This window comes from Gracilinanus agilis, chromosome 6, assembly GCF_016433145.1.
Source record: "Gracilinanus agilis isolate LMUSP501 chromosome 6, AgileGrace, whole genome shotgun sequence".
NCBI lineage: Eukaryota > Metazoa > Chordata > Mammalia > Didelphimorphia > Didelphidae > Gracilinanus > Gracilinanus agilis.
This window is the reverse complement of record NC_058135.1, coordinates 228,083,869-228,096,318: the sequence shown is the minus strand read 5'-3', so window position 1 is coordinate 228,096,318 and position 12,450 is coordinate 228,083,869. Positions and strand designations below refer to the sequence as shown.

The 12,450-nt window shown below is 42.2% G+C and overlaps 1 protein-coding gene across 1 annotated transcript in view; it reads left to right on the top strand.

Moving 5' to 3' along the window:
- DNAAF9 (dynein axonemal assembly factor 9) overlaps positions 1 to 12,450 on the top strand; it is a 129,836-nt gene that overhangs the window by 29,941 nt on the left and 87,445 nt on the right. Inside the window, exons 7-11 of the mRNA XM_044680921.1 lie at positions 1,124 to 1,259; positions 2,119 to 2,200; positions 5,252 to 5,288; positions 9,239 to 9,326; positions 10,990 to 11,066. Coding sequence (XP_044536856.1) covers positions 1,124 to 1,259; positions 2,119 to 2,200; positions 5,252 to 5,288; positions 9,239 to 9,326; positions 10,990 to 11,066 — 420 coding nt within the window. The remainder of the gene's footprint in view (positions 1 to 1,123; positions 1,260 to 2,118; positions 2,201 to 5,251; positions 5,289 to 9,238; positions 9,327 to 10,989; positions 11,067 to 12,450) is intronic.

Sequence of the window (12,450 nt, the reverse complement as noted above, 5' to 3'; positions counted from 1 at the left end):
GATTTAGAAGGAAAAGGATCATCACTTTGACATTCAAAAACTGCCCTCTTGCCTCCCCATCCCCCTAAGAAAAAGGAAACACAAAACTCAGTGTTTGACAGCGTGAGGCAGGTCATTCCATAAAAAATAATTTTCCACAAAAATGGAAATTTACCCTCTGGGGGAAATTGCAACACCCAGGAAGAGTCCTTTGTAGGGTGACTTATAGAATGGATTCTGATTTCTCATAAGGGAAAAAACAAGCCTCAGATATGATTAGGTGAAGCAGCTGCAAATGGAGGTAAAAGGCCATGAGAGAGGGAGCCTGGGCAGGGCCTGTGGAGGAAGAGGAGGAGGAGGAAGAGGAGGAGGAGGAGGAGGAGGAGGAGGAGGAACGGGGCAGAAAGAGAGCCATCAGTGAGCAGGAACAGGAAACTCAGAATATAGCCAGAAGCCCCGGGGCAGAAGCGCACTTTCCTGGCAGCACCCCATTTGGGGCACTGAGCAGTGCTGCTGTTGCCCACCAAGGGGCAGGTATAATTGCAGCACCTGAAAAGTTGACTCGGTGCTAGACAAACAGGACCGCACTGGGTCCTCACAACCACCCTGAGAGGTAGGTGCTCTTGTCCCCATTTTATAGATAAGGCAACTAAGGCAGACAGAAGCGAATGACCTCCCCGGGAGGCGGGACTTGCACTCGGGTCTTCCCCACTCTGCCCGGTGCCTCGCAGCTGCCTGAACCAAAGCTTTGTCTAGGCTGCCCTTCAGAGCTGGGGCTCTGCGCGGGGGTGGGCCTCGCTCAATCTTGGCGGCTTCTTTTTTCAGATAATGCCCCAGTCAGGGATTTCTATGAAAACACCAACATTTGGTTTATGTTTAAGTCTCCCTGCAGAAAGCCCAAAACATCCGATGTAGAATAGGCTCTAGACCCGTCTGGATCACCCCATTTCCCTAAAGCAGGCATCTTGCTTGCGAGTCAGCCCCTTCCCCCCTCAGCGAGCCTCTCCTGGTCCCCGGCCCGGCGCCATGAAGGACCGCGGCCTTGTGATGAGGCAGACGGACCGGAGCTGCCTTTTCTTTCCCCTTGAAGGCGGCTTTTTCCAAGCAACAAGCCCCACTCAGGTATTGTTCATTGCTTGTTTAGCCCAAGCAGGCAGCCCTTCGTCCTTTTTGGTTGTCATTCGACTCGAGAAAACATCAACGCCAGCAACTTCAACTTTCCTTCCGAGGGGCACCTGGTGCGGAACACGGGCCTGGGAGGGAGCACCGCCAAGCACATGGTGAGCCGCCCAGCCCACTCTGGGCCGGACCCGGGAGACCCAGGCCAGCTTGGCTCTCCCCTCAGCGTGGCCCAGCCGAGCGGGGAGCCAGCTGGCCCTGAGGAGGCTTGATTTTCTAGCATCTCCAAAGGAACTTTTACAAATAGTGGGAGGGGGAGCTGGGGCCGTTGGGCCAGTAAGACGCTCTTACAGATGCCCACAGCCTCTCTGTCAGAGAGGAAAGGGAGGGAGGCTGAGACGCCTGGAAGTTCCTTTTCCAGACAGAAATAGAGCCTGTGACTTGGGGGAAGGCCAGGATCAGAACCTCAGCACGAGGAGATAAAACGGGGGCCACGTCTGAGACATCCAGCCTCTACAGCGTGCCCAGGCCCAGACACTCCCCTGGAGCTGCCCAGCTCTGTAAAGGCAGGCGCTCGCTGGGGCTGGTGGACCGCATTTTGACAGCTTTGTCTGAGAAAAAGGGACTCTTTTAAACTTCTAGAAGAAACTTCATAGCGTTGACTTGCCTGTCTGAGTCCTTTTTGGGGGAGGAGAGAAGAATTTGATTTTGAATCATACAAAAACTCCATTCAAATGCACAGACTCTCCACAGAGTATAATCCCGGAAGATACGTTCAACAGACAGCAAAAAGAATGATATTGTATGTCTCCCGTAGACTCTTAGCAATGAAAGCAAACTCAGTAATTAAAGCAGAGGGCGCGAGGGGGTGGCTTTTGTGGGAGTAAACTTGTATAACAAATTGACTGTTGGAAAAACTGAACATTTCCATTAGCTATCACTTTTCCATTTCAGTAGCAATAAATAAAACTGGGAGCACTCCTGAGCCCCATTTCTGTCCATTTTCTTCCTGATGCCCAGGTTGTGCAGTGTGTCTCTCCAAAAGGACCCCTCGCTTGTTCAAGAACCTATTTTTTTGGAGCTTCTCACATTCCTTATTTGGGTAAGGGTCTCAAATTCATCATATTAGCAGTTTACATAATTAGTACCTTCTCTGTCGTGCATCAGCTATGACTTCTTTGTTTATTGCTTCATGTACTGAAGAAGATTCACTTCTCTCTAATATGATGGAGCAGGCAGGACCTCTGAGCAAGCCAGGCTTTTTTAATCTTAATGACTTTATAATATAGCTAATAAAGGCCCAAAAAAGAGGCAGTATTGCAGAGGAACAAAGAAATGACCTCAATGAGAGCCTACCAAGATTATGCAGCACCAGCAACTTTCTATTTCAAAGACATTCAAAACTGGGTCCCAGCCCAGGTAAAACCATGAGGCTGGTTACTCCAATATAATAAAAATGACGATAATACTGCCAGAGTTAATCCACAGTTTTAATGCTATACCCATCAAGCCAGCAAAGGGATACTTTTTTTTTAAAACCCTCACCTTCCATCCTTGGAATCAAAACTGTGGTTCCAAGGCAGAAGAGCAGTAAGGGCTAGCCAATGGGGGTTAAATGACTTGCCCAGGGTCACACAGCTGGGAAGTGTCTGAGGCCACATTTGAACCCAGGACCTCCCATCTCTGGGCCTGGCTCTCAGTCCACTGAGCCACCTTGTTACCCCACCAGCAAAGGGATACTTGATATAGTACTCAGCAAAATAATAACAAAAAAGCACTTAGAGAAAGCAAAGATCTAGAAAATTAAGAGAAATCATGAAAACAGTATGGCAAGGAAATAACTTGTCCAGACTTCAAAGTAGATTATAGTCATCAAAATAATTTGGTTTGGTTAAAAATAAGAAAAGTAGATAAAACTAGAGAAGAGAAAATCAGAAACCATGGAACTCAATAACTCAATGATTTTTTAATAAAACAGAAAGATATAAATTACTTGGGAAAGAACACTTTGACATGAACTGCTAGGAAAACTGGAAAGCAGTCTGGCAAAAACTAGACTTAGACTATTCTCCATATTCCACAAAAATTCAGAATGGATATTTGACCTTCATATTAGAGATCATACCCATAAATTGAGAAGAAATGCAGATCCTATACCTTCAGAGTTTTAGGTAGGAGAGCTACAGATAGAGTATTCTTAACCAAACAAAAGATAAAATAGATAACTTTTGATTATACAAAACTGAAAAGCTTCTGCATAAACAAAATTAATGCATCAAGGTTAAGAAGGGAAGTGATCACATGAGAAAAAAATCTTTGTATCAGATTTCTCAGATAAGGATTTGGTATCTAAAATATATAGATAACTAACATGCACAAATACATGCCAATATACATACATGCCAACCTATAGACATGTCTATGCATATACATGGGAACAGTATTTATCATTAATAATTTTTCTCCTTTTGAGACCTATTTTTTCATATCCTTTGACCAGCTATCTACTGGAAAACTGCTTTATAGATATAATATATATGTATATTCAATCATATAGACATAGACACACATAAATACAAATAGATCTCAAAAGAGTAATTGAAAACCATTAACAACTCTATGAAAGTATGCTCCAAATCACTCATAATAAGAGACCTGCAAATCAAGCCCTGAGATTTTACATATACCCCACAAATTAATAAAGATGACAAATGATAGGAAGAGTCATTGTTGGAGGAATTATGGGAAAGTAGGCACACTCGTGTGTTATTGGTAGAGCTATGAATCAATGCAACCATTTTGGAAATCAGTTTGAAACTAGGTAAATAAAGTGACCCAAAGACTTCCCTACTAAGCTTATGCTTCTAAGACATCAGTCACTTGTAAGAAGAAAGCCTCCATATATACCAAAATATTTATAACAACTTTTTGTGGCAGCAAAGAATTGAAAACATAGTCCTGTCCATTAGGAAATGACTAAGCAAATTGTGAGTAGATGGATGTAATGGAATATTACTGTGCTGTGAGAAACTATAAATATATTGGATATAGAGAAGGATAGAAAGATTTACATGATCTGATGCAGAATGAAGTAAGCAGAGATAAGATGATGATATATACAATGATTACATACAACAATATAAATGGAAAAGACAACCAGACAACAATCAAAAGTGAAGGTCTAGGGGCAGCTGGGTAGCTCAGTGGATTGGGAGCCAGGCCAGAGACGGGAGGTCCTAGGTTCAAATCCGGCCTCAGACACTTCCCAGCTGTGTGACCCTGGGCAAGTCACTTGACCCCCATTGCCTACCCTTACCAATCTTCCAACTATAAGTCAATACACAGAAGTTAAGGGTTTAAAATTAAAACAAAAAAAAAGTGGAGGTCATCAAGTTACAAAGGACAAGTACCGCCCCAAAGAAGAGAAATGAGGGAACACCCCCATCCCACTTCTTTGCAGAGTTGAGAGGTTCCTGAATATAGTACCTTGCATACATTTTCCATCTTTTTTTGAGGTATCGATTGGTTTGAGGTTTTTCCTCTTTGTTTTTTTCCTTTTCTTTTCCTTTAAAAAATATTTCTTACATGTTAAACTTTGTGAGAAAGAGAGGAAAAATACTAAAGAAATTCTGGTGAAGTAAAAAAAAAAGGATCAATAAAAATTAAAAACAAAACAAAATATATTGCTTTACAGGTGCTGATATATAAGAACCTGAAGTCTTTATGGGAAATTATAACTTGTTCTGGTTAAGGAATAAAAAGAGCAAGAGGTAGAATGAATTCTTATGCATGATCTATGCAAGCTTTGTAATTTTGAAGCATTTACAGAAGACAATGACAAAACCAAACCATTCATTTGGTTGTTGCCTCTCAGGCCTTTGCTTTGATGGATGATGTTGCTGGTAGGGCCCACATGCTGAGAACACAGAATGCCCCAGAGCACACCGGGCTGGACGGGGCACCGAAGTTCGGCACATCCTAGTGTGGATATCATTTATTTAAAACAAAATCTTAAAGAAGAATAGTGGGACTTCTTTCTGGGCCTAGCAGACTAGACCTTTTTCTCTTCTGAAGCCCAGAGGTTCCAGACGCCTCCAGGAATATTTTAAAACCTTGAGTTTTAACCCGGTTCTTCTTATTGTTTGTTTTATAGGAAGCGACAGTGAATTGCCCAAGAAAAACATGCAAGTGTAAGTTTTTTCCCTTGGTTTTCCCCCCTTCCCTGCTGGTGAGCCCTTAGACACCATCACTCTGTGAGAGCTGTTCCTGAGGCTGACATTGCTGGGCCCCCTCATGGGTCAGAGTCGGCAGGCAGAGCGCAGAGCTGCTCCCCGCCAGCATCCACGCGCCCCTGCTAGCCTGGGCCCACTCATGCTGCTTTGTCATGGGTGACTGGTGGGCTGAGCCCCCTGGCTGCCCTGGCTGTCTCTCCCTGTGCTTGTGGGGATTTGGGTTTCTTGCTAATGGAGGATATCTGTCTAGATTTTGCGAGTTGTTCGCATTTCTTCAGAACGAATACTCAGTACATTTGCTTTTGGAGACCCTCAGAGGCAGGGAGCATGAAAATCATCTGTTCTGAGCGCGCCTTCAAGAAGCATAGAGTTTGAAATAGGCTTCTTTAATCTGGCTTGCGCGTGTAAGTCAGACTTACTCTCTCTTAGTTTGGGTAATACCTTTTTAAACTGAATAAATGGTATTTAGAAGCCAGTGGTCAGTATTTTACAGTTGTTTATCCTGGAATAAGTCTCTCCCGTAAAGAGAATAGTTGTGTATACATACTCTTGGTAGCTTCGGAATTATCTATTCTTTTCCTCTATGGAAGATCTTTGTTCTCTTTTGCAAGAGCAAGAAACAAGAAGTCGCCTGTAATTCTTGTTTCAGACAAGTGATAAGGGGCCTCCTTGCTCAGTTTCAACCACTTCTTTGGGGTGGATTCATAACCAGTTTCAGATATTTTGGATTATTGTTTTGTGGTATTTCCCCCCAACATGTTGGAGTTCTTTTTTACTTTATGCTGTAGCCGTAGTTGGTTTGCTTGTCAGCTAGACCTGTATGACCTAAACCCAACATTGTCAGTCTCACTTGGGATCAAGTAGTCCTGGCAAAGCAGCAGCAGAGCTGTCCTAAGCAAGAGAACATGTCCTTCCGTCTTGGTCACCAAGTTCTGTGTCTCCCATGCTAGACAGGCCTGTCTGTGGACATGATTGTTTGCCAGCTGGGTGAAGGAGCATCGATTGGCAATTTTCACCACAGGGAAGAAATACGAACGATGAATTATATAGTTCTCATATCTTCATGCATTGAGGGAGGAATTATAGCAAGGTTAAACCTACAAAGGTGATCTCTGAATGTATTTGGGGCCAGCATCTATGAAACTCTACATCTAATCCTTGGATATATGCATCAGCAATCAAATATTGGGCACAAACCTAGAATATGTCTAATGTCAGGTAGTCCAGACATCTCCAGTACTTGAGCTGACCTTTCTGAAAGTTCTTTTTAGCACTTCATGTCTGACAATACTGGTATGCCCTGGTAAATGATGTGTTTATTTTCCCAAAAAATATTGTTCCTCTGAACTTCATGGGCACTGCTTTCCTCATCTGTGACTGGGTTTGACCTGAAGTCACTAAGAGCTCATATTCTTCATGAGAAATATATAAATTCAGGTTCCCCCTTAAGTCTTAGGTCTCTACAACTGATACTCTATGCCTTCACAACAGATTGGTGGTAACACCACTGAGGAACAAAACTCACAAGGTTTGAGGAATCAAAAATGTTTCTAGACCTTTTGTTTTCCCAACCCTGACAGAACTAATTTCATGAGTTTTCTCTTGGAGCCCTTGAAAGCTGCCATTAGTTTGAGAAAGATTATCTTGGACCACTTTCCTTTTTATACCTGGATTCAGACAGCTCCCTAAAAACTTTCTCTTGGGTCTGGAATCCAGACTCGCGATATTGCTTTTATTTTATCTAGTCCCTGGCATTGAAACCTCCATAAATTACACATATGAGGTAAGTCCCTAGAGAGATTGTGCTATGGAACCACATTCCCTGGGATTCTACCTTAGGTATAGATTAACACATAAAACTCTGCCATAGTCCTCTAAAGAAGGGGACAGAATCTGTTTGAATATTCCTGCTTGGCATTACTAACACATCATTCAGAATATGATACAATGGAAAGACCTCTGGCAACTTAGGCTCTCTAAATTTCAGTCCCCTTATCAATACCTCAGTGCCCCCAATTGAGGGGCTTAGATTCTGTGAGCATATAACAATTTTAAAATGGAAAAAAAAAAAGAGTTTACTTTTTTGAGATTCATATGTAATGCCCTATAGGCATGTTACGCCTTTGTGTGGCTTGATTAAATCTGTTTCCACTTCTTCTGACCTCTCACAGTTCTTTCTCCTAGAACAGGCAAAATAACAGGATGGACTTCCAGTTCCTCCTAAGAGTGCCATTACTCCCACTGGGTTAGGGACTAATTCACTATAGAGTTCCACTTCCCAGGTGGCTAGGATCTCCATGGCTTTTCCCAAGGCACTCCAGGCATATGCAATAAGATTATTGTCAAGTGTAATCATTGCATATGTGTTGGCCTAGATTGAAGTTGACGTCTATTTAGGAAGGGTTCAAAATCTGGCTAAGCTCTGGACCTCAAGGCTATCTTTGCATGGTTTCTACCTTCTCTACCCATCCAGACTGAACTGCTCCTAATCCCTCACTCCAGAAGCTAGCAGGAGAGGGAACCAAGGTCAAAAAGAGATGGTCACAACCACTAGTAATCTATCCTAAGAATCTGTCCACTAAGAATCTGTTTTGGGGACCACTATTGTAGCTGCCCATATCTGTGAAAGCCAGGACCAAAGGAATGGCATTCTTGGTCAAAAGAAGTCTTTAAGGAGTCCTTTTATCATATTCATTTTGTTTATTAAGAGAGATGGTTGATTTCTTAATGCCATCCAGGTGCCCAAACACAATAAATCCCTACTCTCCATGTAATTCAGAAATTTCTTAACTGTAGGATCTCTCTATTAGCTTAGCTTTTAGGTAGTTCTTCTTCATGGAAAATCTACTTCTGGAATGTGAAGACATTTCGAACTCCATAGCACAGGATAGTCTTTTTAAATTGAATTTTACGTTTTTCAATCAACAAAAGTCTACCTTCTCCTCCTCTTCCCAACTGAGAGTGAAGGAAAAACAAAACCCTTGCTATAAATATAGAATCAAGCAAAACAAATTCCCATGTTGGCCATGCCATTCAGTCACAGGATTTACTTGTCACAGGTTTCATAGCACTTGAAAATAAACTTACTCTTGGACAAAGCCTTAGAGGTCCCCCCTGAAAACTAGACACTTCCTTCCTCCTACATTCCCTATTATTTAAGGACCCAGATGGATGTCCACATGTGCTTCACAGCCACCCAATAAAGGGTTTATAAGTATTTATATTCTACCCTCCACCTCCCTAAATGAATCCGATTTAGAGTCTTCTGGAGGCCTGCCCATCTGTCTTTCTGTTATAACTCTACTCTGGCTACTAGCAGTCCTGGGAGAAGGTGATTCATATTCATAAGACTAGGCTGACTCAGGTATGAATCTTTTGAGGTACCTCCTCATTTCTCCCCAGCTTAGGGAGATTGTTTGGAAAGTAGGCAGCCAGTTTTTATCTCTTTGGAATGCCTTCATATTTAGTCTAAAACTCTTATCCTTTCTGGCTTCCTGGTTATGTGAGACTGGCCAGCATCCTCATGACCTGAAGATTTGTTGTCAGAGGACCCTTGGAAAAGGCTGTTATGGCCTCCTTGGAAATTCAGTAAGTCCTTGTTGTAAACTCCACAGGACTTAGGAGAAATTGGCTTGGGGACCAATGGAATTTCCCAGAAGAGGTCAGAGATCAGGCACTGAAGTGTTAGACATCTGAACAGAACCCAAAAAGCCATCTGCCCTTAAGATGCCTGAACAACAGCGAAACCTAAATCAGTGTAAGGAAGGCACAAAGCCAGCTGAGTTGGGCCTTTGCAATTTCTTCATCATGTTTCAAATCACTTCCTTGGGACTATATAATTTGTGTGCATGCTGTTCTTAATGGAACTGTGTGATGCTAGAGTTAACATATCTCCTTTGTTTATTAAGTAGGCAATTGTCCCAGATATATGCTGCTGTTGTTGAGGCTGTTCTGGCTGGCATTGCATGGTATGCTAAAACTTCCAATATAACCAAGGTAATTTGAATACTGTGTTTCTCTTCCCTTAGCAGTTCCTTCCTTTCTGTCAAGAACTTCATAAAGACCTGTTTGCCATCTGGACTCCACTGTCCCTCTAATCTGATGTGAGCTTGGCTTTAGGAGAGTTGGCATCATGGAAAGCCTAGCTATTCCGGCCCTGACATGGCATCATTTCTAGACTTGAGCTGTTCCTGCCCATGGGGCCAAGTCTGGCCCCCTTCCTTGTAGCTGCTTTTGCAAGACTGTCTTTGCTATGTCTTTTTAGTTCCAATAATTAGCAGGTGTCTTTAAGGCACATGGGCATGTTGAAACTATTTGGTATCCTAATAGATTAAATAGATTTTTTAAAAACTATTTAAGGAAAACAAAAGATTTTCTTTAAATAGAATGCTATTATTTTTTCATGCACTATATGGTGTGACTTTCCATAATTCAATGTAAAATACCTAGAGATTATAAAACTTCCTTTCCACCAAGTGTTGTATGAGTCCTCTGTCCATACCTTCAATGATGTTCTGCTATTTTCAAATCCATTCTTCTCAGTTCCAAGATCCAGCTTAGGTTAGAGAGAAAAAAAATATTTGCTAGAGGTCAACCCAGTAAGGCTGGCAACTTCCCAAAGTCAAGTTGGCCCTTCCAAAAGGAAGTTGTTCAGCACTGGAGAACCTGTGCCATGTTTGCATATCAGAGATAGAGCTGACTTAACCTGTGGCCATTGACTCTGTTGTGTTTTCTAATTCTACCTTAAGAGCATCTCTCAGCTTGGTTCTAGAGCCACTTTTAGAACTCTCCTCCACATTGTAAATTTTCTAATGATGACTTAGTGGGGGTGTCTCAAGACACTTCTTTCCTGAGTTAACTGAGGGAAAACTGAGTTATATGGAATTACTAAGTGCCAAGAGGAACATACAAAGTGATAGATGTATCTTTTTTAAATCAGCATTAGGCTTTTCCTCCCTTTCAGATCTTAAGAAAAATATCCCTAAATATTGGTTCCAAGGAAGTAAAGTGGTAAGGGCTAGGCAGTGGGGGTAAGTGACATCACATAGTTTGGAAGTGTCTGAGGCCAGATTTGAACCCAGGACCTCCCATTTCTAGGCCTGGATCTCTGTCTGCTGAGCTCCTAGCTGCCCTCTCCCAGATCTTTTACAGCTACAATTCTTTGGATGTTCTTAATATGAAATAGAGGCACTAAACAAAGGCACTTCTTGCCATGTTCTACCTACTAGTGCTAGTACTACAGAGCATCAACTAGTTTAAATCTTGTAGCAATAACCTCGATAATTTTCATCAAAGCTGGTTTATAACCACTACCATTGAGTTTCCATAGGACCAGTCAATACTAACCAAGCTGCTGCTTGCTGAACAAAGTAGCTCCTGTTGGATGGTGCCCAAATGTCCCCTCTGAATGGTCACGTGTGTCCAAACAGGAGGCTTTTTGCTCTGCCTTTAACCTGAAGAAAGTGGCCCTACATTTTCCTTAGCCAGGTGTTTATGGGTCAGGGTGACATAATAAGCACTTGAGTGGGGGCATACATACCTCCTTTGGGGCCAAATTTTAGCATCACAAGGAGTAACAATATTAGATCTCTTTCTCTTCCCTGGTGCATTCTTGAGATGCCATGGTATTTAATGCCTTGGATGTGTGCTTCTTTTACAGTCTAAGGAAGCAGCAGAGCTGACATTTTGGAATCTACTAGATTCGTTCCATATGAAGAAGCTGAAGTCTGCTCTACGGTATGCAGTCACTGATTTTCAGAGATTATTTGAGAATGTGGTCCCATTTTAAGTAGAGTCCTATTTTCTTCTTCTATTCCCAAACACCATATTCAGGGTACCAGGTGGTAAGACTATGATATTTATCAGAATTGAGGTCTGCACTTTTGGATGAAAGAGAATTGAGGTCTAGGTGTCAAATCAGAGAGAGAAAGACTTGCATGCAGGACTTATTTAAGGAATATCAGTCACATACTTTTAATTGGATGTAGCTATGGGCAACCAAGAATCTCCTGGTTCTGCCTTTTTCATTTTGTATGAGTTCTTTCCATTCACAAGTTTTAAGAATAACGATTCATGTAAATAAAAAAAATATCACAGGGAGAGCTGCTTAGCCTTTGCATGAGGGTTTGGAATGATGGGCACTATCTACTTAGGAGAGTGTGGTGGGTTCTCAGTGAACATTCTGACATGGTGTGGTGTGGGTAAGAGAGCTTGATTTGCATCAGGAGAAATGAACTTAAATCCTCCTTTCAGCACTTAGTGACTCGATGACTATGGGCAAGTTACTTAGCTTTTTAGAGCCTTGGGTTTTTTTTCTGTAAAATGGGAATAAAAATACTCAAGACCATATCTACCTCACAGGATTGTGGTAAAAAAAATGCTCTTTGTAAACCTTAAAGGGTTTTAAAAATTCATCTTGTTATTATAGTCCCATTTCTGGAAGACAAGGCAACCTGAGCCCAACATACATTTAATTTGGAAAAGCCCCCATTTCTGCCTCAGCATCCACAAAGGTCTTTGAACTCCCCGAATAGTGTCTTATTAACATATTGGATGTGTTCCTGTCTTCAGGGAGCTCAAAGGGCCAAATGCAACCAAAGCATGAGTAGCCAGAGATCCACTTAGACCAGACCTTTAAATGGCCAGAATATTTCATGAATTCTTTTTTCTGGATGAAAAAGAAGTTAATAACAAGTGAAGAAGCTAATATCAGAAAGCCATGTTTCTTTAAAAAAAAAATTCCTGGGGGCAGCTGGGTAGCTCAGTGGATTGAGAGCCAGGCCTAGAGATAGGAGGTCCTGGGTTCAAATTTGGCCTCAGATACTTCCTAGCTGTGTGACCTTGGGCAAGTCACTTGACCCCCATTGCCTACCCTTACCACTCTTCTGCCTTGGAGCCAAATCACAGTAGTGACTCCATGACAGAAGGTAAGGGTTTTAAGGCACTGACGTGAACAAGACGGCTCCTCCTATGGCATTCCTATGCCCAGCTAGATGCCAGGAACCTTTCCTTACCACTTTCTACTTTTGGATAACTCTCTTTGGTAGGAAATTTGTCCTTATATCAGGCATAATTTTGCCTTGATTCATTTGAACAAAAGGGTTTCCTATGTGCAAGGCAC